At 40.8% G+C, this 27446-nt stretch overlaps 1 protein-coding gene across 3 annotated transcripts in view; it reads left to right on the top strand.

Moving 5' to 3' along the window:
* SMAP1 (small ArfGAP 1) overlaps positions 1–27446 on the top strand; it is a 219344-nt gene that overhangs the window by 145383 nt on the left and 46515 nt on the right. For all 3 annotated transcript variants that reach the window (XM_039530248.1, XM_039530246.1, XM_039530247.1), the window contains one exon: positions 15078–15162. In XM_039530248.1, the coding sequence (XP_039386182.1) occupies positions 15078–15162 (85 nt within the window). The remainder of the gene's footprint in view (positions 1–15077; positions 15163–27446) is intronic.

Here is a 27446-nt window from a genome sequence, read left to right as displayed (position 1 = left end):
TGAGTGCTGTATTTTTGATACTGGGTATTGTGCCAGGTGTACCAACTATCTATAGGCAAGTTTTGTGGGAGCTTTTAAATGCTATGGTTTTGGCAGCTGTTCCCATCACCTCCCTAGGTAACCCATTCCAGTGCTTCACCACCCTCCTAGAGGAAAAAGTTTTTCCTAATATCCAACCTAAACCTCCCCCACGGCAACTTGAGACCATTACTCCTTGTTCTGTCATCTGCTACCACTGAACAGTCTAGATCCATCATCTTTGGATCCCCCTTTCAGGTAGTTGAAAGCAGCTATCAAATCCCCCCTCATTCTTCTCTTCTGCAGACTAAACAATCCCAGTTCCCTCAGCCTCTCCTCATAAGTCATGTGCTCCAGCCCCCTAATCATTTTTGTTGCCCTCCGCTGGACTCTTTCCAATTTTTCCACATCCTTATTGTCGTGTGGGGCCCAAAACTGGACACAGTACTCCAGATGAGGCCTCACCGATGCCGAATAGAGGGGAATGATCATGTCCCTCGATCTGCTGGCAATGCTGCTACTTATACAGCCCAAAACACCATTAGCGTTCTTGGCAACAAGGCACACTTTAGACTCATATCCAGCTTCTCGTCCACTGTAACCCTTCGGTCCTTTTCTGCAGAACTGCTGCATAGCCACTCAGTCCCTAGTCTGTAACAGTGCATGGGATTCTTCCGTCCTAAGTGCAGGACTCTACACTTGTCCTTGTTGAACCTCATCAGATTTTTTTTTGGCCCAATCCTCTATTTTGTCTAGGTCTCTCTGTATTCTATCCCTACCCTCCAGCGTATCTGCCACTCTTCCCAGTTGAGTGTCATCTGCAAACTTGCTGAGGGTGCAGTCCACGCCATCCTCCAGATTATTAATGGAGATATTGAACAAAACTGGCCCCAGGACAGACCCTTGGGGTACTCTGCTTGATACCGGCTGCCAACTAGACATGGAGCCATTGATCACTACCCATTGAGCCCGACCATCTAGCCAGCTTTCTCTCCACCTTATAGTCCATTAATCCAACCCATACTACTTTAACTTGCTGGCAAGAACACTGTGGGAGACTGTATGAAAAGCTTTGCTAAAGTCAAGGAATAACATGTCCACTGCTTTCCCCTCATCCACAGACCCAGTTATCTCATCATAGAAGGCAATTAGGTTTGTCTGGCATGACTTGCTCTTGGTGAATCCATGCTGACTGTTCCTGATCACTTTCCTCTCCTCTAAGTTCCTCAAAATTGATTCCTTGAGGACTTGCTCCATGATTTTTCCAGGGACTGAGGTGAGGCTGACTGGCCTGTAGTTCCCTGGATCATCCTTCTTCCCTTTTTTATAAAGATGGGCACTACATTAGCCTTTTACCAGTCATCTGGGACCTTGCCCGATTGCCATGAGTTTTCAAAGATAATGGCCAATGGTTCTGCAATCACATCCGCTAACTCCTTTAGCACCCTCGGATGCAGCGCATCCGGCCCCATGGACTTGTGCTCATCTAGCTTTTCTAAATAGTCCTGAACCACTTCTTTTTCCACAGAGGGCTGGCCACCTTCTCCACATGCTGTGCTGCCCAGTGCAGTAGTCTGGGAGCTGACTTTGTGAAGACAGAGGCAAAAAAAACATTGAAACATTAGCTTTTTCCACATCCTCTATCACGATGTTGCCTCCCCCATTCAATAAGTGGTCCACACTTTCCCTGACCACCACCTTGTTGCTAACATACAAGGCGAGTCTCATCTTATGCTGGGGTTACGTTCCTCTCTCAGCACATAAAGTGAAAATTGCGCATAGTCAAAAATTACATTGAGTGTAATGGCGGGTGGAATCGCCCGCATTACAGGTACAATATTTAAATGTTTCTTTTTTGCTGACCACGCAAAACAAATTCGTGCATGTTAAATGCACGTAAGATGAGACTCGCCTGTACCTGTCCAAACCTTTCTTGTTACTCTTAACATCCCTTGCTAGCTGCAACTCCAAGTGTGAATTAGTGTTGCAATTAAATATGTATAAATTACTTCGTTTTTATAATTAAGATAATGGAAATTTTCCCATCCATTCTCCACGAATTTGTGCTTAAATGTTTTAGAATGGTATTCATATGATCTTATTAATGTAGAATTGGATTATTTGCCTAGTTCAGTTATAATGTGGAACTGTATTTTGAACAGTATATATTGAACATGGTTATTTAATTTCCTTACCAAAATTGATAGACTGAAAAGTGTTAGGCTTTCAGCTATGCTATCATATATTTAAAATGGCAAGGAAATGGAACAAAGATGCAGGAGTTGGAAAGTAAATGATTTTTGATTAAATTATCTTGAGAGTAGTTTTATGAATTACAAGCAGATTGGCTGGTGAAGCTCCCACTAATGAAGACTTTAATAATTTGAATGAGACATCTGCTCAGCATGAATTAATTTTTATAAAATTTTATCTAAGTAGGTCTATATTCTTGTTTTTATACATTTTTAAAATAAATTATAGATAGTCTAATTTTTATCCACTCACAGCTGACTGCTTTCTACATTTGTTAGGACATGAATTTTATGTCTTCTGGTTTATTAGGACAAAACCTTAAAGCTGAATGACTGGCTGCATAAAGGTTGATAGCATTGTATTTGCTGCCGAATATGCAGGAACATGAATGTGCATCTGGTAAATCCAAGCCAACCAACTTTACTGTGACCCAAGTGAAAATTTAGCATAGTTGGCATCCATTATATCATTACTATTTTTCGGTTAATGTAGAAGTGGGGTCTGTCTGTCTAATCAGATTATGAATAGATTATATAATCTATTATCTTTTCATTTTGATAAAGGATTTGTCACATAAGTTTTAATGGTAAATACACAAGTGAGAACTTGATTTGTATTAAGTATTTTATAACATTTACAAATGGGTCCAGATAAGAAATATAAATGTGATTTTGTGTATTAAGTACTTCAAAGAGGAAATATTTACTGCTTTTGGTGCTGTATGCACAACTCTGTTTATTGAAGTACATCAGTGTTGTCACCACATGAGACTGTATTATGTTATTTTCATTGCACCACTGGTGTCTAAACAGTGTACAGTTTAAATTAACAAGTGATGTTAAGAGCAGGAGAGCTAGAGAGAAAAGCCTGGATTTCAGAAAGAAGAACTGGAAGGATTTAGAGATGATCTGAATTAGTGGGAAAGAAATAAGAGAGAGGATGGACAATGAAGTTGTTGACACAGATTAAAGCAAGAAATTGAGGACAAAATTTGGGGGGAGATGGATTTGTTTCCAAATATTGTCATTTTGAGTTGACAGAACACCTAGGTGCTAGTTGCAGATGTGGGTTTGCATAGAGAGATTTCTCTGTGCTTCCTTGTGGCCTATGTTCAAAACTGCCATTATTAACAGTATGCATATGACAAATATAGAAAACATTGCAGTCAATATAGTACGAAAAAACGTGAAAGATATTACAATTATTATTCACAATACTGGCAATTACTCTGCTTGGTATTTTGTATCCAAAAGCAGAATTCCTGCCCACCAAAATAGCCCTGTATCCCTTTTCTGAAAGGCTGATTGAGCCCAAATGCAAGCAAGCCTTTCAGGTGTGATAACTGCTAAAACTTTTTCCAGATGCATATACTTGATCTGAAAATACTGTATTTCAAACTTATGTCCAGCTTTAGGAAGGAGGAGACTACATTACTCATTTTATTACCTCAATAAAGACTACTGCTAAAGTTTGTGACAACCACAAAATAGATATGCAAATAAGCAATATGTGTAAAAGCTGTAATGACTACAGAGCTGTGGGGAATACAGAAGTTCTGTTTTGTGAAAATTCTGTTGTGGGTTTTTGCTTTTGTTTGTTTGAAACGTTTGACAAAATTGAATCCATGACTTCTGCGACCTCCGTGACAGACATGAAACCCTGGTAATGAGTACACGGTTCATTATAGCAGACTTTTACTGATGCAGTCTTTTATTGGTGGTAGTGTAGTGCCAGACTGCACAAATTCTCTTCCAGCTCTGTGTTTCCTTGAGGAACTCTGAGTATCTTCACAATCTAGCACCAGTCAAGACCTAGAAAATCCCTAATATTTGCCACAAAGTTTATTAATCAGACTAATAATGTTAGAAATCAAAAAGCATCTTAGTGCAGTGGGCAAGGTACACTTGCCATTCTTTAAACCTTTAACCTAAACTATGATCAAATGTATCATTAACCGAGGTAGCTCTAGGAGGGAATGTAGGCAGGAAGCCCAGCAGCAGATTGGGGGCTGAGTGCAGCATGTATGATAACTTGCCCTGTTTGCTGGTGATGTATGTGTGCATTCGTTGCAAGGAGCTCCTGGCCCTCAGACTGAGTACGGGCTTTGGAGGCCAGGGTGGTGGAACTGGAGGAGCTAAGGGAGGCAGAGAGGTATGTTGATGAGGCTTTCCGGGACACTGTAGATTTGTCCCACCTCTGGTCAGACAGCCCCTGTGCTGTGAAGGAGGATGAAAGGCTCAGGGAAGGAGAGCAGTCAACGGGAGCAGAGGGAAACCTTCCCATAGTTGGGACCCTCCTTCCAGATGATGTTGGGGTATCCTCTCGCACTGAGGTTACCTCTCCAGGGGAGGGAACTCCAGTCATTAGGAAAAGGAAGGTGTTAGTAATGGGAGATTCGATCATTAGAAACATAGATAGCTGGCTTTGTGATCACTGGGAAAACCAAATGGTGACCTGCCTGCCTGGTGCAAAGGTTGCGGATCTCTCGAGGCATCTAGATAGACTTATGTGTAGTGCTGGGGTGGAGTCGGGAGTCGTGGTACATGTAGGTACCAATGACCATAGGGAAGGGTAGGAGAGACGTCCTGGAGGCCAAATTTAGGCTGCTAGGAAAGACTGAAATCCAGGACCTCTACGGTAGCATTCTCAGAAATGCTTCCAGTTCCACGCGTAGGCAGGCAGAGCTTCAATGTGTGGATGAGACGATGGTGTAGGGAGGAGGGGTTTAGATTTATTAGGAACTGGGGAAACTTTTGCGATGGGGGGGCCTATACAGCAAGGATGGGCTCCACCTAAACCAAAGTGGATCCAGACTGCTGGCACTTAACATTAAAAAGGTTGCAGAGCAGTTTTTAAACTAAGAGATGGGGGAAAGCCAATTGCAGCAGAGCACGTGGATCAGACAGAGACTTCTCTTAGAGGATAGTTTATTGATAGAGATTCTCTATGTTCTAGTCAGGAGGAGAGGATGGAAGAGGATAAAGTATGGGCCAGATCAGACAAGAAAGAAACATTCACATAAAAAAGAATCTGACACATCAGAAGAGGGCAGACAAATAAACATGAACAAGTTTTTAAAGTGCTTGTACACAAATGCTAGAAGTCTAAATACTGGGTGAACTAGAGTGCCTCATGTTAAAGGAGGATATTGATATAATAGGCATCACAGAAACCTGGTGGAGTGGGGACAATCAATGGGACACAATCATTTCTGGGGTGGGAAGAACACCTCAACAGCCCAACGCTGTGGCATTTAATTTCAGAAAGGGGATCTATGCAAAAATGAGGAGGTTAGTTAAACAGAAATTAAAAGGTACAGTGACTATAGTGAAATCCCTGCAAGCTGCATGGAGACTTTTCAAAAACACCATAATAGAGGCCCAACCTAAATGTATACTCCAAATTAAAAATCACAGTAAAAGAACTAAGGGCTTGGCTACACTTGAGAGTTGCAACGCTAGGAGTTACAGCGCTGGTCGTACAGCTGTGTAGGGAAAGCGCTGGTGTGTGGCCACACTGACAGCTAACAGCGCTGCAGTGTGGCCGCATTTGCAGCGCTGTTGGGAGTGATGCATTATGGGCAGCTATCCCAGCATTCAAGTGGCAGCAACGTGCTTTTCAAAAGAGGGGGGTGGGGTATAGTGTGACAGGGAGCGGGGGGGGGGGGAGAGAGAGAGTGGATTTTTGGAGCCGACACTAGCTCCCTGCCTTGCAAAATCAGAAAATTTTCCTGACCCCTTAGTCTTAACTGCAAACAGCCTGCAGACCAGATAAGCAGCACGGACTCCCTTTCTCCCCCTCCCCCCCTTTCTCTCGTCAAGCAAACACTCAACCCCGTGAATGAGGCAGGCAGGGGTTTATCTCATTTGATTGTTCATAGTCAGTTACAGATTGATCACAGCAAACAGGAGCTGTTTGTTTTTTAGATAAGCAGCTCCGGGAGCCCCGAGTTCACAACAAAACAAAGAGAGGCTGCATAACAAAACAGAGTAATTTAGTTAAAAGCATTCTGGGATATCTCCTAATACCCTGGAGGCCAATAACAGCGCTGGTGTGTGGCCACACCTGACGAGCAGCGCTGCATCACCAGCGCTGCACTTGTTGTTCCCCAAGCAGACCAGGTGTTCAGCCAGCGCTGCAGCCAGGGAGTTGCAGCGCTGGATGTGCCTTGCAGGTGTGGACAGTTACTAAGTTGCAGCGCTGGAAAGCCTCCACCAGTGCTGCAACTCTCAAGTGTAGCCAAGCCCTGTAAAAGAGCTGCTGTGGCTTAACAATCATGTAAAAGCAGCAGTGAGAGATAAGACTTCCTTTAAAAAGTGGAAGTCAAATCCTAGTGGGGCAAATAGAAAGGAGCATAAACACTGCCAAATTAAGTGCAAGAGTGTAATAAGAAAAGCCAAAGAGGAGTTTGAAGAACGGCTAGCCAAAAACTCCAAAGGTAATAACAAAATGTTTTTTAAGTACATCAGAAGCAGGAAGCCTGCTAAACAACCAGTGGGGCCCCTTGATGATCGAGATACAAAAGGAGCGCTTAAAGATGATAAAGTCATTGCGGAGAAACTAAATGGATTCTTTGCTTCAGTCTTCACGGCTGAGGATGTTAGGGAGATTCCCAAACCTGAGCCGTCCTTTGTAGATGACAAATATGAGGCATTGTCACAGACTGAAGTGTCACTAGAGGAGATTTTGGAATTAATTGATAAACTTAACAGTAACAAATAGCCGGGACCAGATGGCATTCACCCAAGAGTTCTGAAAGAACTCAAAAGTGAAGTTGCGGAACTATTAACTGTGGTTTGTAACCTGTCCTTTAAATCAGCTTTTGTACCCAGTGACTGGAAGAAAGCTAATGTAACGCCAATATTTAAAAAGGGCTCTAGAAGTGATCCTGGTAATTACAGACCATTAAGTCTAACATCAGTACTGGGCAAATTAGTTGAAACAATAATAAAGAATAAAATTGTCAGGCACATAGAAGAACACAACCTAGGCAAAAGTCAACATGGTTTCTGTAAAGGGAAATTGTCTTACTAATCTACTAGAGTTCTTGAAGGGGGTCAACAAACGTGGACAAGGGGGATCCAGTGGACATAGTGTACTTAGATTTCCAGAAAGCCTTTGACAAGGTCCCTCACCAAAGGCTCTTATGGATTGAGAACTGGTTAAAAGACAGAACAAAGGGTAGGAATAAATGGTAAATTTTCAGAATGGAGAGGGGTAACTAGAAGTGTTCCCCAAGGGTCAGTCCTAGGACCCAATCCTATTCAACTTATTCATAAATGATCTGGAGAAAGGGGTGAACAGTGAGGTGGCAACGTTTGCAGACAATACTAAACTGCTCAAGATAGTTAAAACCAAAGCAGACTGTGAAGAACTTAAAAAAAAATCTCACAAAACGAAGTGATTGGGCACAAAATGGCAAATGAAATTTAATGTGGATAAATGTAAAGTAATGCACATTGGAAAAAGATAACCCCAACTATACATACTGTATGATGGGGGCTAATTTAGCTACAACTAATCAAGAGAGAGATCTTGGAGTCATCATGGATAGTTCTCTGAAGACGTCCACGCAGTGTGCAGTGGCAGTCAAAAAAGCAAACAGGATGTTAGGAATCATTAAAAAAGGGATAGAGAATAAGCCGGAGAATATCTTATTGCCCTTATATAAATCCATGGTACGCCCACATCTTGAATACTGTGTACAGATGTGGTCTCCGGTCTCCTCATCTCACAAAAGATATACTGGCATTAGAAAAAGTTCAGAAAAGGGCAACTAAAATGATTAGGGGTTTGGAATGGGTCCCATATGAGGAGAGATTAAAGAGGCTAGGACTTTTCAGCTTGGAAAAGAGGAGACTAAGGGAAGGATATGATAGAGGTATATAAAATCATGAGTGGTATGGAGAAAGTGAATAAGGAAAAGTTATTTATTTGTTCCCATAATATAAGAACTAGGGGCCACCAAATGAAATTAATGGGCTGCAGGTTTAAAACAAATAAAAGAAAGTTCTTCTTCACACAGTGCACAGTCAACCTGTGGAACTCCTTGCCTGAGGAGGTTGTGAAGGCTAGGGCTATAACAGGGTTTAAAAGAGAACTAGATAAATTCATGGAGGTTAAATCCATTAATGGCTATTAGCCAGGATGGGTAAGGAATGGTGTCCCTAGCCTCTGTTTGTCAGAGGGTGGAGATGGATGGCAGGAGAGAGATCACTTGATAATTACCTGTTAGGTTCACTCCCTCTGGGGCACATGGCATTGGCTACTGTTGGTAGACAGGATACCGGGCTGGGTGGACCTTTGGTCTGACCCAGTACGACCGTTTTTATGATTCACAAGCCAGCTTGTCAAGCTGTATTGCTCTGCTACAAAACATAGGGGCTTATTGTCATGCTGTACCTATAAATCAGAGATAGGCATCCTTTGGCACTCGGCCTGCCAGGGTAAGCACCCTGGTGGGCTGAGCCGGTTGTTTACCTGCCGCGTCCGCAGGTTTGGCCGATCATGGCTCCCACTGGCCGCGGTTCGCTGCTGCAGGCCAACGGGGCTGCAGGAAGCGGCGCAGGCCAAGGGATGTGCTGGCCGCTGCTTCCCGCAGCCCCCGTTGGCCTGGAGCCACAATCCACGGCCAGTGGGAGCCGTGATCAGACGAACGTGCAGATGTGGCATGTCAACAAACTGGCCCGGCCCGGCAGAGTGCTTACCTTGGTGGGCCGCGTGCCAAAGGTTGCCGATCCCTGCTATAAACTAAATGTCACATCTTCATTGTTCATGAAATACTTATGTATCCTATACACTGTGGCTTTCCCTTCTTATCATACCTTTCTGTGTATACCATACATAGAGTATTTGTGTTTAGCATTTCTCAAGACAGTTCTCTTCATAAAGCTAAATCAAATGAGAGACCCACATAAGCAAGACTATTCAAGAATGGAACTTATGTACCAATCAGGTCTTTATGATTTTGGTGTAAAATTGTCATAAATGGCTTCCCCCTCTGGAAGGGCCCTTCCAGCCCTACATTTCTGTGATTCTGTGATAGCTGCACTGAAAACAAAAGGCTAACACCCAGATTTTGAGGTGTTCCAAATACCTAAGTCTTGTTATCAGAAGTGACTTAGAAACCCATCTGAGATTTAGTGTCACTCATAAGTGCCTAAGTCACTTTTGCAATTTACTGTTAGGCTCTTAAGTCAGTCAGGTGCAACACTAAGTGGAAAAATGCCAAAATACCTTTAAAAATCTGGGCCTAAGTGTTTTTCCACTTATTTAACTTGCTGCTTAGAAAGTAGAATGGCCAGAAAATGGAAATAAGTGATAAACATCGTGCCTTATGTAAATTGAAGGATAAAGAGGATCTTGAGTGGAAAATTTTAATTCTGGTCATGTAGTGAATATTGTCCATTACAAACAGCATTGTTTAGATGAAATAGTGATAAACTGTGGTTAGAAAACTATTTGTCATAAAGATTACTTTGAAAAGAAGATGTTAGTAAACTTGGGTGAAGAAGTGTTCCATATCACAGCTGTGAAGAGGGGACTGTGTGGTGCTATAAAGGAATAAAAAGTTAATTCATTACGATACAGGTTACCACAGTAATATAACACTTCACAATATTTACTGGTTTTTGGCAAATTGGGAAAAAATCTGTCTATAAACTAACTGATTAGCATATAAACAGAATGGAGTCATTAGGTCTGAACTATATTTTCCAAAGACTTATAAACGTGTAATAGCTTAAAATATCAAGAACAAAAATAATTGTTGCCAGCATATCTGAGTAACCCACTTTCTGTAAACTAATACGTTTGTATATGATCTTGCTAATGGAAGCTTACAGTGTGGTTTTCATGTTACTTAAATAAACCCACTCCACTGCTAAGGCACTTCATTTTGAATGTGACTAAATTTTCCTTAAATGAAAGAAAACATACTGGAATTTTTCAAAATAAATTTCAAGATAGAGTATTAAGTGGTTTGATTAATATACTAACTGTACAATGAATGTATATTTGTATAAATATAATGTACTGGATTTCTCCAACCACTTGGAAAAGTGGGAAAGTAACAAAAAATAGAAAAGCAAATGTAGTACTGGATTTTCGTAAAGCATTTGATAGTGCCTCCTGAAATGTTACTTGCAAAATTTATTTAGATTGATTTGAAGAGGAATATTTTGGTAGTAGCCGATGCACTGTACAGAGTGAAAGGTCTGCAGAACAAAAGATATAGTTCAAAAGTCTGCATGCTTGGAAAGAAATAGCTCAAACTGTATCAGCTGTTGGGAACTCCAGATCTATATCTTTTTGCCAGCCCACACAGCCACAGCATCAAAAGTCTTCACAAATTTCCCATGCGGGTGAGCAGTGGGAAAGTATGCCTTCTCTAGTCTTTGAAATTTGTCCCCAGTTCCTGTATTCTTTCACAGTTCTTCAGAAAATGTCAAGAAAGGTAATAGAAGTGCCAGTCTGAATTATGAACTCTTATCTAACCTTACTTGGGAGCCTGTCCTTACTTCCACTCCTTACCTCCAGTCCCAATAACGTCCTGGTAGTCCTGGGAAAAATTGGATGTGGTGTCCCTAAGGCAGCAAGAACAGAGTGAACTCTGTACCAAAGGATTTCCTGATTGCCCCTTGTTGTGGAATTACTGCAAAATATATAATTTCAGTAAGATAACCTCTGCTTTCATGTTTGGAAGATGCAACTAATTGAAGTTTATGCATTTTGCCTGATTTATACAAACAAACAAAACCCCACACTTAAATGTGAGAAATCTCTGTGGTCCTTTTCAGCTGGTATAAATTGGTACAGATCCACTGAAGTCAATTTGTCTAACATTCATTGGTTGCATCTTCAAAACCTTTTCTAGGGGAAAATCTTTCACAAAATCTATTTTTAAAAAAACTAGAAAACTACAGTGCTTGGCACAATGCCTAGAAATAGCAGATTCTGAGAGATTTTGGTAGGCCACTAGTTCACTGTGGACAGAAGTGGAAAGATAAATTGAACTGTTTCAGCTGGTTTGCATCCATGCTGTGACACTAAACTGGTACAGGCTAAAATTGCTTAGATCAAATTTATTGGTAGAGCTAAGTATATTCTACTCCAAATTGAATGCACCTAAACCAGTTGCATCATTCTTGCTTGTGGATGATAGCTCAGTGGTTTGAGTATTGGCCTGCTAAACCCAGGGTTGTGAGTTCAATCCTTGAGGGGGACACTTAGGGATCTGGGGCAAAAATCAGTACTTGGTCCTGCTAGTGAAGGCAGGGGGCTGGACTCAATGACCTTTTGGGGTCCCTTCTAGCTCTATGAGATAGGTATATCTCCATATATCTGAAGTGTTCAAAAAATGTTCTAATCCCTTAGAATGCTTGTAGAACAACAAAATTCTTTTAAGCAGAAAACACCTAATGGATGTGCTTTCCTCTGTTCCGAATCTCATTTTCATCAAATTATTTTCCTTTGTATTGTTTGATATTTAAAAGGGTTTATCTTCTTCGTTTTGAAAAATGTATAAATCCTTCAAAAGTTGCAGGACATTTCAGCATTAACTATTCAATGTTTTCTGCAAATACTACTTTACCTTTAACATTTAAGATTCTTTGTCAGCTTTTCCCACAATATTGTAAATATTTTTTCACTAAATTATCAATCAGAAGTTTTGTTCATTTAGTGAAAAATGTTATTTAAGGAAAAGAGCACTGCCAAAATTTGTTTGAAACAACTTTTAAGAGATTTAATGCAGTGCATGAAGAGCAGGGATTTATTGCTTGTAACAGAATGAGAAAAAGCACACACAATATCGCAAACCACAAATATTCAAAAATAATAAGATTTTAAAATAATAAATTTGGGCGGGGTTTATTTGCCTTCTGATTTGAGTCTTTAAAGCGTTCTTGGGTTACATTCTTGAGCTTTTCTCGTAACCTGAGAACTAGAAATTAATTTGTAAATGAAAGCTAAGATTCTCACATAATCAAATGTCTCCTGCAATTGGCGATTTAAGTAAAACACCAAATATCGCGTCTTGCAAAACAAAACAAAAAAGCGTAAGTTCACAACAGTACATATACATATAAATGTTAACTCTGTTCCATGGTAAAATGCCACTGATTTTTTTTTGTAATCAGTGGGAAAGTTTGATCATGTTGTACAGTATTCCCAAGAGAAATTGAAAACACAAATTCCTGATTTAGGGTTTATCATTTGTGTTGGATTTTCTTGTAAACTCTTTTTACTACCAGTTCCTTTTCGGGCCAGTTATGTGTGTAATAAAAGAACTAATAAAGCAAACAGTCATATAATTACAACATTTGACAAAACAAAACAAAAAATCTACTCAATAAAATATTCTTACTGTATTTTTAAAGTAATGAGATTAACTTTCTGTAATAATCAATATGTTTCTAAGCAAAGGGGAATATTTAAATTCCATCTGTCTAGTTCTTACTAATGAATACAAGATAGTGCTTTGGTTTTGATGAACACATGGTAGGGTTGCATTTGAGACTAACTCTGTCATGCATTAATGCATTTCAGAATGCTGTTTTCAGATCTCTGATAATCAGCCTAATTTGAGGCAATGAAAATTTTGCACGTTTAGTGCAGTTTTAATGTAGCTTTATTTTCAAAACAGTTGGTATATGTTGAGAAAAGCAGTCTGTGCTTTTTTTTAAAAAATCAAGGTTATAAGACAAGCATCATGTCAAGTGCATTTCTTCTCTCAGCTGCAGTGACCCATGACACAGATCATCTTGTGCCTTACAGCAGTTGGAAAAAATCCAGGTGTTTATAATTTTTTGAAATAATTTATGCTCCTTTCCTGAAACATTTAAGGTTAATTGTGATTAATATTCCCAGCTCTAATTTGTATTTCATTGAATGAAAATATACTCAGTTGTGGAAGCCCTTTTTCTTCTGTCATTAGATTTTTATTTGAATCCTTGCTGTTCATAATTTTACTTTTGAATATTACTTAGGTTCTGCTATTTCTTTTAATTCAATACTAACTAATTTTTTATAAATACAGCTGCAAATAAAATTAGGTTTATATTTAAGTTTATGACCTATTTTACAAATGTTGGTCTGATATTGGGGTGGAGATCTTTAGGTCTCCTCTAACTATAGCCCACAGTCTAGGGTCTGTACTCTATGTAAGCATTTCTATACATACTTTTTCAAGGATACTTGTCTAAATAAACTGGGAATTTGTAGTCTGCAGGACCCCCCCAGCCACTGGAAGGTTGTTAGAACACAATGGTGAGTTTTTTTCCAATCTAAAACACCTCACAAACGATAACTCTTTTTTGCAATCCTCGTCCTAGGAGGGTGGTGAAGCACTGGGATGGGTTACCTAGGATGGAATCTCCATCCTTAGAGGTTTTTAAGGCCCGGCTTGACAAAGCCTTGGGTGAGATGATTTAGTTGGTGTTGGTCCTGCTTTGAGCAGGGGCTTGGACTAGATGACCTCCTGAGGTTCCTTCCAACCCTGATATTCCATGATTCCTGTTCATCTCCTTTTTGTACCTAGGGAGCATAAAGGATTTTCTAGATTAAGGACATTTGTATTAGTACATGTTTCACCTCTGCAAATTTCCTAATCTAGGAAAGCCCTCATGTGGAAAGGCTCAGATCAAAGCCACAGAGGGAGTCTGTTAAAACCAGGATTAAAATGCAGGATACCCTTGTTCTCAGCCCTATGCCTTGTCTGCCAGCTGTGCTGTTGAGCAGCCTCTCCTTCCCAGAGGTAACACTGACTGAGCAACAGAAAAGCAGATTCAACTATATACACTGTTGGGATGAATATAGAAAAAAAATACTATCGTTGATGACAGCCTGTGTCACTATATCCAGCTGCTGCAAACTACCGGTAACTTGTGATCCTTCCAGAAATTGAGGGACTCACGGTTCAGGTCTTTATAAATTCCAGTAGTGAACCCTGAGTAATTGTTAGGGGAGGGAAATGTAAGCAACCTGTAATCTTTAGAATGTGATAAACTGTCAAACCTCATGCTCAATTTATATCAGTTTACATTTTCAAGGGTTTCTGCAAGAAAAAGACAAGGTCTCATTTTTTTAAGTGGGGGTGGGGGGGAGAAAAAGCTAGGATTCTTTGTTTCTAAATCTACCAAACTAAGTGTGCCTATGAACATGGGTTTTTTGCAGACCCAAAGGCCGCCTCTGTACTCACTAGCAGCTGAAAAGTCTGCCATTTAATAATATCCTCTTCCTATAGGGATGTCAAATGTGCTTCTTTACTAGTCTCATAACCTCCCCCACTTCCCAATTTTTCTTATTTTCAACTTTTTAAAAGCTTACAAACGTGGAGTTTTTTTCCCACACTGGGAAAACTATATAGTTAATTTGGTCTAATAAAATTAGTCAATAAATAACTTGTGCAAAATGAGTGAGTCATTATTTTACTCAGTAACAGTATTATATTAAAAAACTGAAGAGTTTTTTAATATAATACTTATTCACTGTGGTTTTTAAATATTAGACTTGTCCTAAACCCAGTGAATAATCCTGTAGTTTATCTTGTATTTAGAATGTTTGTAAAACTGGTGAAAGAATAAGGGTATATTTCAGTTTTCTTTTTCCTTCCACCTCTCCTCCACATGTACTTCATTCTCATTAGAAAACAGAATCTGTAATCAGACTTCAATATGCGAAGTTAGTCTAGAAAACAAATTTTATTTGTGATGTATTCCAGAAATCTTAAAATCCTTATTTGTATTAAAGAAGCCTTGTACCATATATCTTAAAACTTATGAGTGTGAATATTTTTCTTTCTAAAGCCTCAGAAGAAGGAGGATCAGCAATTAGAGCCTAAAGCAAGTCCGAAAAAACCACCAGAACCTACTATTGATCTTTTAGGACTCGGTAAGTAATAAATAATGAAATTCTGTTACTTTTATAAAAAGGACTATAACAGTACTTTTACTGAAATGAATATAATGGCTTTATCTTCCATATGCCAGCAGACATTTTTAGTTGACCCTGAAAATTACATGATTAAGACTGCTGAGTTCCATCTGTAATGAGCTCCTTAGCGCCCCACCCACCTTTCTTATCGGTGATCTTCAGAGTTGTGGGCTGTGACATTTCAGCATTTAAAGTACAAAAATAGTTTGTAAGAAGCAAATTGCTATGGTTGCTTTATCGTATTCCTGTTAGGCTATATATCTTCATAATATGCTAGTACAAAAAAATAGTAAGCAATTACCGTTGAATGCAGCCAACCCTCATATTTTCATGTAATCTCAGTATCTTCAGTATTTTGTAGTGTCTCATGACAACAATGGGAACTGTTCATTTTAATCGAATATGCTTCCCCCCTGCTAGCAGATGACTATGTACTTGTCTTGAACTAGCTTTGACTTAGACATTGCATAGGATAAATATTTCTTATCTACAGATATTGTCATGTTCTTCATACTCTTCCCTTCTCCTTCAAAAAATTGCAAAAAACACCATATTTTAAAAGCCATGTCTGATCTTTCTAGTATTATTATAAATCTGTTTTTACTTTGGGTGGGTGCACGGGAGGTTAATAGTGGAAGCAGAAAAAGGTACTAAGGAGAATTCTTCAGTTATTTCTTAGTATGTATAACTTTGCCTATAATGCTATAGGATGTGGAAAACAGAAGACAACCTTTTCATGCTTTAGTCAGATTAGAGCTGTGAACAATATTGCAGTGAAGCTGTCAATATCTCTTTTATTGCCTAATGTTTCTTGTTCAGGCTAGCTGGTTTATTTGGATGTGACTTAGAATTCACACTAACATCTTAAATTTAATGGTATTTTCTATGGGATATAAAATGTACCATTAACTACTGTAGTTCAGTTAGAGTATTTTTAGTGCTAGTTCTATATAACCAAACTTGTCTATTGTAACAGGCTATCAAACCTTATTTAACACACACAATATTAAAAGAAGGTTATGGATTTGATGTAAACCTACAAAAATGAGACAATTCAAAGGTGCTGGAAAACTAGTTCTCCTTGAAAAGAGGCTCAGAAGTTAATCTTTCTGCTGTCATTTACTGCCAGCCATTGTGGCTCATATGGTATTAACTGTGATGGGAGTAAAAATTAATTGTGAATTTCATTGCTTTTTGTGAGTCGAAACCAGACCAGCAAACTAATCAACAGCTAAAATGTGATCAGTATGTGCTTCTGAGATTGTCATACCTATTGTGCCTTTTCAGGCATGAGCTGAAAGGAAAAATCATAATATATCTTTCTGTACACAAATTGGGACTCTAAAACAGCCTAATGTAAGGCCTACACATTTTTTCTAGAAAGAAAAAAAAAACCTGTAAAATCTGTTTAGAAAAAAATGATCAGTTGAATTATTTCATATAATTGAAATATTAAAGGTAAATATATACAGTAGTTATTTAAGGACTTTTTTCTTAGAAGTTTTGCTCTACTGTTTCAGAAAGCCATTCTCTCCCTCTTGGCACCCTTCGCTAGAGTTTTGGATAGCCATCATTTTATTGCTTAGGTAAAAACAGTAAATTAAAGCTTGTTGCGGGGTGCGTCTAAGTCCCTTATTCTGCAAATACATGGGATATAACTTTATTTAATATATATAAACAGTTAAATTGGGAGAAGTGTATGATGTTCTGAACTGAGCTGTCTCTTCAGGGTGGAGGAGGTAGATTTGAGGTGAGCAATATATCCTCTTAGTTATAGGAGGAAGAAAGGAGCATACTTTAAGGAAATTGCTGCTGAGGGGTGGCTTTTAGCAACACCTTTATTTGTGACTCTCAACATTTTATTCCCTCTCCTTGCTAAAGATCGGGAGAATCCAGTTCCCGAGTTTACGTTACTTTTGCTAGTTAAAATTCAAGACCAGCATTTGTCACCAAAAGGGAATTGAGAAAGTGATGGGCTTAGAGGGATAACCGCATCCAAGGAAGTTTTTAGATAGCATTGTGATTACTTTGACCCAGTATGTAATGACACATTTGAAAATTACGCTTACCTTTATATAAAAAAAAAAAAAAGTCAAGACTTGCTATTTTCTGTTTGCATCTAACATGTCAGCATTCTATATTAGACCTCATCTTGACAAAGAGGAATTGATCACAGAACTGAAAACTTAGTGATAGCTTAGATGGAAGTGATCCTGACTGAGCAGTGCTTTTTACAATAGCATTAATACAGCTCTATTTCTACTGGAGATGCCTTGCCTAACATGTGCTAAGACTGCATTTGCCTTTTTCACAGCTGCATTACATGCACCCATGTCTCCCCCCTCCTCTGTTGCTTCTAACTGATGAGACCCCAGCTTGTACCAGAAGCTCTTATTATTAGTCCCTAAGTGCATGACCTTAGATTTTGTACTATGAATTTCATCACATCTGTTACTCCAGTCTTCAAGGTCATCCGAATCTTCTTGTGTAATATTCTAATTCTCCTCTATATTGACAGTGCTTCCCAACTTTGTATCAACAGTGAATTTCATTAGCACGCTCCTATTTTTTATGCCAAGGTTATTAATAAAAATATTGAATAAAATTGGTCCCAAGACTGATATTTGAGGAACTCCACTAGCAACCTCCCTCCAGTCTGATAATTCACCTTTAAGCACAATCTGTTACCTTCTCCAGTTAAACCAGTTCCTTACCCACCTTACAATTTTTGTACTAATCCCCATCTTCTCTAACTCATTTCCCATGTGGAGCTGTGTCAAATACTTTACTGAAGTCCAGGTACAATAGATCTACTGCATTTTCCTTACTGAAAAAAATTGGTTATTTTCTCAAAGAAGAAAATCCTGCTGGAAAGGTAGGGGTTCCGCAGGGGTCTGTTTTGGGTCCGGCTCTGTTCAATATCTTCTTCAACGACTTAGATATTGGCATAGAAAGTACGCTTATTATGTTTGCAGATGATACCAAACTGGGAGGGATTGCAACTGCTTTGGAGGACAGGGTCATAATTCAAAATGATCTGGACAAATTGGAGAAATGGTCTGAGGTAAACAGGATGAAGTTTAACAAAGACAAATGCAAAGTACTCCACCTAGGAAGGTGCATCTGAAGAAGTGGGTATTCACCCACGAAAGCTCATGCTGCAGAACGTCTGTTAGTCTATAAGGTGCCACAGGATTCTTTGTTGCTTTTACACCTAGGAAGGAAAAATCAGTTTCACACATACAAAATGGGAAGAGACTATCTAGGAAGGAGTACGGCAGAAAGGGATCTAGAGGTTATCGTGGACCACAAGCTAAATATGAGTCAACAGTGTGATGCTGTTGCAAAAAAGCAAACATGATTCTGGGATGCATTGACAGGTGTGTTGTGAGCAAGACACGAGAAGTCATTCTTCCGCTCTACTCTGTGCTGGTTAGGCCTCAACTGGAGTATTGTGTCCAGTTCTGGGCACTGCATTTCAAGAAAGATGTGTAGAAATTGGAGAGGGTCCAGAGAAGAGCAACAAGAATGATTAAAGGTCTTGAGAACATGACCTATGAAGGAAGGCTGAAAGAATTGGGTTTGTTTAGTTTGGAAAAGAGAAGACTGAGAGGGGACATGATAGCAGTTTTCAGGTATCTAAAAGGGTGTCATAAGGAGGAGGGAGAAAACTTGTTCACCTTAGCCTCTAAGGATAGAACAAGAAGCAATGGGCTTAAACTGCAGCAAGGGAGGTTTAGGTTGGACATTAGGAAAAAGTTCCTAACTGTCAGGGTGGTTAAACACTGGAATAAATTGCCTAGGGAGGTTGTGTAATCTCCATCTCTGGAGACATTTAAGAGTAGGTTAGATAAATGTCTCTCAGGGATGGTCTAGACAGTATTTGGTCCTGCCATGAGGGCAGGGGACTGGACTCGATGACTTCTCGAGGTCTCTTCCAGTCCTAGAATCTATGAAAATCAGGTTAGTCTGGCCAGATCTATCACTGATAAACCCTTGTTCCATTACATCATCTTTTCCATTTGCCTCCATTAATTTCATAGAGTCATAGAATATTAGGGTTGGAAGAGACTTCAGGAGGTCATCTAGTCCAAGCCCCTGCTCAAAGCAGGATCAACACCAATTAAATCATCCCAGCCAGGGCTTTTTCAAGCCGAGCCTTAAAAACCTCTAAGGACGGAGATTCCACCACTTCCCTAGGTAACCCATTCCAGTGCTTCACCACCCTCCTAGTGCAATAATATTTCCTAATATCCAACCTAGACCTCCCCCACTGCAACTTGAGAGCATTGCTCCTTGTTCTGTCATCTGCCACCACTGAGAACAGCCTATCTCCATCCTCTTTGGAGCCCCCCTTCAGGTAGCTGAAGGCTGCTATCAAATCCCCCCTTATTCTTCTCTTCTGCAGACTAAATAACCCCAGTTCCCTCAGCCTCTCCTCATAAGTCATGCGCCCCAGCCCCCTAATCATTTTTGTTGCCCTCCACTGGACTCTCTCCAGTTTGTCCATATCCCTTCTGGGGGTGGGGGGGCAAAACTGGATGCAATATTCGGCACTGGTGAGGCCACACCTGGAGTAGACGGGAATAATAGCTTCCCTCGATGTGCTGCCAATGCTCCTACTAATACAACCCAATATGCCGTTGGCCGCCTTGGCAACAAGGGCGCACTGCTGACTCATATCCAGCTTCTTGTCCACTGTAATCCCCAGGTCCTTTTCTGCAGAACTGCTGCTTAGCCAGTCAGTCCTCAACCTGTAGCGGTGCATGGGATTCTTCCTTCCTAAGTGCAGGACTCTGCACTTGTCCCTGTTGAACCTCATCAGATTTCTGGTCGAACCTCTGGACCCTATCCCTATCCTCCAGCGGATCTACCTCTTCCCTCAGCTTAGTGTCATCTGCGAACTTGCTGAGGGTGCAATTCAGCCCATCATCCAGATCATTAATAAAGATGTTGAACAAAACTGGCCCCAGGACCGACCCCTGCGGCATTCTGCTTGATGCTGGCTGCCAACTAGACATTGAGCCGTTGATCACTACTCATTGAGCCCAACAATCTAGCTTTCTGTCCACCTTATAGATAATTTAATTATTATATCTTTCACAATTTATTTCAGAGTCTTGAATATTATTGAGGTTAGACTAGCAGGTCTGTAATTGCTCAGGTCACTTTTCCCTTTCTTAAATACAGTACAACATTAGCTATTCTCCAGTCATACAGTACTATGACTAGATAGATTTATTGAAATTTCTTGCTACTGAACTAGCCATATTGTATGCGAGTTCTTTCAGTATTTTGGGATGGAGATTATCTGGCCACTCGATTTGAGCACATGAAGTTTTTTGAGTTTTTCTTCCACCCTGTGATTTCCATTTCTGTATGGTGTTTTGATCAGCCTTCATGCCCATGTTCCATATTATCATCCTTACTGAAAACCAAAGCAAACTATTTAGTTTTGGGGGCGTAACTAAATGATCATCAATCTTCTCATAGTGGCCCAACCGCACCTTTCTTTATTCTCCTTCTATTTGTATAACTAAATCTGTTTTTTAATTTCCATGGCAAGAGCTAATTCAGCTTGACTTTTAGAAATTCTTGCTTTATTCCTACATTTTCCAACCTCCACAATGTAGCTTTCTTTGCTGATCGGTCCCTTTTTCCATTGCCTATATGTAAGACTAAGATTTTGTAATGGTTATTTTTAGTAAAAATCATGGACAGGTCACAGGCAATCAATAAAAATTCATGGAAGTTGTGACTTATTTGTGACTTTTGCTGTCGTGGCTCCATGGTTTCCCCTGCCACTGGTGGCTGGGAGCTGTGGGGTTCCCCCTCCACCCATGGCAGCTGGGAGCTGCAGAGTGACCATTATCAGGAGGTAGCCGTGTTAGTCTGTATCCACAAAAACAACAAGGAGTCCGGTGGCACATTAAAGACTAACAGATTTATTTGGGCATAAGCTTTTGTGGGTAAAAAACCTCTGCTGCATCTGAAGAAGTGAGGTTTTTTACCCACGAAAGCTTATGCCCAAATAAATCTGTTAGTCTTTAGAGTGACCATATTTCCCAAAGAGAAAATGGGACACCTGCAGCCGCTCAACCGAGGCGTCCCCCTCCCCCTGTTTGAGGCTGCCGCCTGTTGCTGGAACCCTGAGAAGGGCTCCTTCAGGAGTCTGTCCCCTGTTGCTGGAACTTTGTGGGGTCACTTGTTGTTGCTGTCACTGGAACCCTGCCAGGGCACCATGGCCATCAGATCCAGAGTCCTGCAGCCCTTGGGGCTGAAGCAGAGAATGTCATGAAGGTGACCTCCGTGACACAAACGTAGCCTTATCTGTAGGCTCTCTGCTTACACCCAATAACCTTTTTGAGGTGGTTATTCATTGAGCTGGGGCTGGGTCTTTCCCTACAAGTTTTTTCCCCTTGCTTGGGAGGCACATTGCAGATAATTTTTGTATCACTGATTTAAAGAAATTCCAAGCCTCTTCCACATTTTAAGTCCTTGCGCTCTTCAGTCAAGTTGACTTATTTTAATCGGTTCCCTTAATTTCCCAAGGTCTGCCCCTTTGAATAAAAAACCATAGTTAATGACCTGGTTTTGATTAAATGGAAAGATAATTTAAACTGAGTCAGTTCACAACCACGTAATCCAAGGTTATTTCCTGTGACCAGCTCTTCTATGGTGTCCTCAGTACTTATCAAAACCAAGTTTTAAATTGCATCTCCTCTTGTTACTTCAGTAATAATTTGATGAAGAAAACTGTAGTCTGTCACATCCAGGACTGAGTCCCACTAGTATTAGTAGCATTTATTCTCCAATCTATATTTGAGCTGGTAAAGTCTCCCATTATGACACAATTCCCAGTAGTGTTTCTCTCTGTGCATAGCAGAGTCTCACCCTACAGAGCCTACAGCAGACTCCTAACACTATCCCAGTCAAATATTTTACAATCCTTCCCCTAAGTGATTTGATCCAAACAGATTCTCTTTTGTCCTTATCACTTTTTTTTACAGTTTACCACATCATTGATGTACAATGCTAGCCGACTACTTTTACCTTTTTTCCCCTCTCTCTCCTAAACATTACCTGTATTCCAGTCATGAATTCTATTCCACCATGTTTCTGTAATCTCCATAATATCCTGTTTCACCACCTGCACCAGTAGTTCTAGCTTATTCCATTTTATTGCCTATGCTCCTTGCATTTGTGTACATGTATTTTAATTGTTTCTGACGAAGCTAATCTAGTTTTCTAGCCAGATTAGGTATAGGCCTGTTACTAACTGTAACAGCTATCTGACTACTACTGCGTCAACTGAATGTTTTTACTTGAAAACTGAAACTGCACATCAGCATTGATAATACCATCTCTAGAAAAAGGCACGTGGTTCACGGTTCTCACCCTGAAGATGCATAACATAACATAAGTGATCTCTCTCCTGCCACCCATCTCCATCCTCTGACAAACAGGGATACCATTCCTTACCCATCCTGGCTAATAGTCATTTATGGACTTAACCACCAAGAATTTATCCAGTTCTCTTTTAAACCCTGTTATAGTCCTAGCCCTCACAACCTCCTCATGTGGATATTCACTCCTCTCACAGATGATGCCTCACATTTGTGGTGAGCCCCCACCACTGCCAGTACAGTGTACTTCCATTTGGGCTCACTACAGCTCTAAGAGTCTTCATAAAAGTGTTCTCAGTAGCAACTCAAGTCAGGCAAGACAGCTTCACCATCTTCCTGCACTTTAATGATTGGCTTCTAACTGGCCGTTCTTGCCTGGATGTTTTAGCATCAGCTTTGTTGCTCCTCCTCCTTTTAGCATCCCTAGGAATCTGTGTAAACATGGAAACATCTACCTTGATTCAGACACAAACCACAGAATTTATAGGAGCGACACTGGATTTTGTCAAGGTGAGGAACTACCTCCCCAAGGATGAATTTCACTCCATGGGCATTCTTAAAGACCCACTTACATTCAACCCTTGAACATAAATTCAGATGTGCGTTGCCCTCCTGTGCCATATGGCACCATGTACTTATGTAACACCATTTGCCAGACTGCAGCTTTGTTGCCTGCAAGCTTGGCTCCAAACAGAATATACACTGAGTACACACAGCATGGTTACCCTAATGACAGTTCCTTCCAAGGTGAGGGCCTCTGCGTCGTGGTGGAGAGATCCTGGACATGTATGCATGGAAGTTCTCTGTGTTCCCCCACACCTGACAAAACAATAATTACAGATGTCTCCCTGGTAGGCTGGGGAGCCCACATAGACGATCATACTGCACATCAATCTTTTGGGACAGAGAAATACACAAAGCTGCAAAGCATTTCTACCAGTCATGCAATCCCAGCACATCCTGATAATGTTGGACAACATAACTACTATTTTCCTTATAAACAACCACGGAGGGGCACGCTCTGTCCCCCTCTGTATGGAAGCGGTCAATTTGTGGAAATCACTGGCAGACAACCTCAGCCAGCATTTTGCCACCAATCATGAGTGGGAGTTGCATGATTCAGTAGTAAACAGCATCTTCACTCAGTGGGGAACCTCCAACTCTGACCTGTTTGCCTGAGGAAGTACAAAATATACTACTTCTGGGGAGCCCAAAGTCATCACTCTAGGGCAATGCTCTCCTCCTGCCTTACAGATCATTTCAGTTATGCCTTCCCTTCCATCCCACTAATATCTCAAATTCTACAGAAAATTTGACTAGACAGGGCACATGTCATCTTTATTGCCCCTCGATGGCCCAGTTTTGGTTTCAAAGCCTCCTACAAACGTCATCCCATCCACTTATAAGCATTCAAGCCTTTCTGGATCTCTTGACCTAGAAAGGTGGCAGGGATCAGGCATCCCACCCCAGATGCTCTTCATTGCATAGCTTGCTATTTGGATGGACGTCACACCTAGAGCACTCTCGCTCTGAAGCCATACAAGTCATCCTTAACAATAGCAGGAATGTCTCCACCAGGAAATGTAGTCAAGTGGAGACATTTCTCTGTCAGGGTCCTTCAGTACTACAGATCTCTAGAGATGGTGGATATTTCCACTTTTTGGACTGTCTTCTTATCCAAAAGATGACATGTCTTTCCCTTAGCTTGCTACATGTTTATCTGGCGACAGTTTACTGTGTTTCACCCTCCAATGGATTGTTACTTGGTTTTTACCCAATCAGTAACAGTCAGGTTTTTGAAGAGCCTGATCAAAACCTTTTTCCCAGTACAGAAATCAGTCCATCACTGAGTTCTTAATTTATTGCTCTCCATAGTCATTAAGCCATCCTTCAAACTGCTAGCTACGTATTCTGTCTCTCTCGAGGTCGCCTTCCTTGTTGCCATCATCTCAGCCAGAAGGATAGGTGAACTTGGAGCACTAATGACCAATAATCCATACCCTATAGCGTGGGCTACACTACAGAGTTAGGCTGATGCAAGGCAGCTTACGTCAACCTAACTGTGAAAGTGTCTCCACTAAAATTTTGCTTCCATTGATGTAACTGCCCCACTACGCTGCCTTTAATAACTCCACTTCCATGAGTCATAGAGTCAATGTCAATGTAGGCAGGTCACCGCAGTGTCAGTGTAGACACTGCATTGTTTACATCAACACTTACTGGTTTTTTAAGGTGATACCCTACCTTGTACCCGATTGTACTGTCAGTCACTTCTGGTGAAGATGCACCCCGCCAACACAAGGAGCAAAACGTAGACATGCACAAGCAATGTAATTACTGCAGCAGCTGTATGCCGACGTAAGTTAGGTCAACTTAATTTTGTAATGTAGATATTCCCTATATTTCATAAGGATATGGTCTTGCTATGATTATACCCAAAATTAATTCCTAAAATAGTTTTGGAATTTCACATAATCCAGTCAATCCACATATCTGATTTTTTTCTTGGAGCCCCATGTCTCTAGCAAGGAGAGGAGACTTAATTCCCTTAACATAAGATGAGCATTGGCATTTTACTTGCAGAGAACGAAACAGATTGGAAAGGTACCTTGACTGTTTGTTCCATAGCAGAACAAGTATGAGAACAAGCTATAGCCTTTTAGAGAATTTCTAAGTGGACCTCTGGCTGTATCCTACTCCACTATCAACACAGCTTCCTCCCCTACATGGGATTAAGGTTCACTTTACGAGGGCACAGTAGCATCACTTCAAGAGGCGTCCCTGCTTGATATTTGCCAGGCGGCTACATGGAATTCCATCCACACATTCACGACACATTAAGCCTTGCTTCGGGACTCCTACACTGATGCATCATTTGGGGCAGCAGTTCTACAAGCAGATATACCACCTGTATCTTTGCTCCCTTCTCTCTGAGTGCTGCTTTCTAGTAACCCATGCTGGAATACACACAGGGACCAGCACATGAAGAAGAAAGGGAAGTTAGGTACTTTATTTTAACTGGAGTTCCATACCCACAGTGGAATATGCATACCCACACATCTCAAGGAACTCCAGTTTAAAATAACTTCCCTTTCATCAGCACAGATACAATTGTGATACCAAAAAAAGCCCTCTACCTGATTCTGTTTTACTAATAAGTGAAATATATAATTAAAACTGATACAATGATGTAACAACTCTTCGTAGTTTCAGAGCACTGTAATGCAATAATAGTAGTTCAGTCTCTCAAAGTTTATCCCCCATAAAGAACCACAGAAATGTGGTATTAACGAGAGTTAAATTGGGCTAACTCATGACAACAGCTGAGGAAGTCCATACTTTTTTTTTTTTTAAAACTGTCTACTCAATATAATGGCAAATTCTGTTCAACTTGTGAACAGACTATATACCAATGCAAGGAAAATAATAGAATCATAGAATTCAAGATCAGAAGGGACCATTATGATCATCTAGTCTGACCTCCTGCAAGATGCAGGCCACATAAGCCGATCCACCCACTCCTGAACTAATTCTCTCCCTTGACTCTGCTGTTGAATGCTCCAAATCATGATTTAAAGACTTCAAGTAGCAGATAATCCACCAGCAAGCGACCCCTGCCCCATGCTTCGGAGGAAGGCGAAAAACCTCCAGGGCCACTGCCAATCTACCCTGGAGGAAACATAGCTCTCAGAGCTGTTAAACTGCCAAATACTTGATTATGGGCTATTAACTTTGAAATCTAAAGATTCTAAAATAAGTGTCACCAGCATGGGTAACTCTTTCCTTGCTGATCATTTTAGTAGTCGTGTTCTTGTCACACAGTCCTAACCTACATACTATGCTTCCCTAATTGTCAAAATCACCACCTGTTCTAGCAGTCTAAAACACCCCTATATTTAATATAAAAAACTATGAGGCAACTGTATTGGTTTTTATTCATTTTTATATTTAAATAATTAAAACTCAATTTTTAAAATTTGTCTGAACTGCCACAGTATTTCAATCAGAGTACTACAGGTTCCAGGGACCTTGCCACATAACTAGTTTTGGCTTGCTACAGAGCAGTGTTTTTCAACCTTTTTGATACCAGGAACCAGCTTGCTGCCTTCCTATACTGTGTCTGGGAGATCTCAGACCGGTGCCGATCCACAGATCAGTCGTTGAGAAATACTGCTGTAGAGTACATAGGCCTTGCCTATATCCAGTCACCTGCTGCTTCTCCTCTTGTGTCATGTGCTCTACCAGCTCAGTATCCCTTGACACTCTTCTGATTGACTTTTATACTCAGTTCCACGTCTTCACTCATTCCACCCTAGGTAGATTGAAACAAGCAGATTTTATTAAAAATATATTTTAAAAATACATAAAATGATTGACAATTGTGCTGAGATTTTTTTGGTGAATACAGATTTACTTGGATCAGTCCATTTGAGGATGAACACTGTCTTTTAGGAACGACTTTTTTTTAAATAGTGCATTTTTTAGATGTTTTGCAGCACTCAAATAATGTTGAAGTACAGTTGAACCCTGTTATGTCGCTGGCCTAGGGGTTTGCCAAAAAGCGTCGAGATAACTGATGATCGAGATAAACCCCTATCCACCCCCCCACCCCTGAACTCCCCTGCCCTCTCTCCAACACCCCCTCCCTGCCCCCTTACCGCGGTGCCTGCACGTGGCTGGATCCGGCGAAGCAGCACGGGGACCCGGGGCCGGGCGGCCGTGGACGGGGACCCGGAGCCGGGCAGCCAAAGAAGCGGGACCCGGTAAGCGGGGCCGGGCGGCAGGCGAAGCGGGGACCGGGGAAGCGGGGCCGGGCGGCAGGCGAAGCGGGGACCG

The sequence above is a fragment of the Mauremys reevesii genome, linkage group 3, assembly GCF_016161935.1.
Source record: "Mauremys reevesii isolate NIE-2019 linkage group 3, ASM1616193v1, whole genome shotgun sequence".
Taxonomy (NCBI): Eukaryota; Metazoa; Chordata; order Testudines; family Geoemydidae; genus Mauremys; species Mauremys reevesii.
This window is presented reverse-complemented; position numbering and strand designations above follow the sequence as displayed.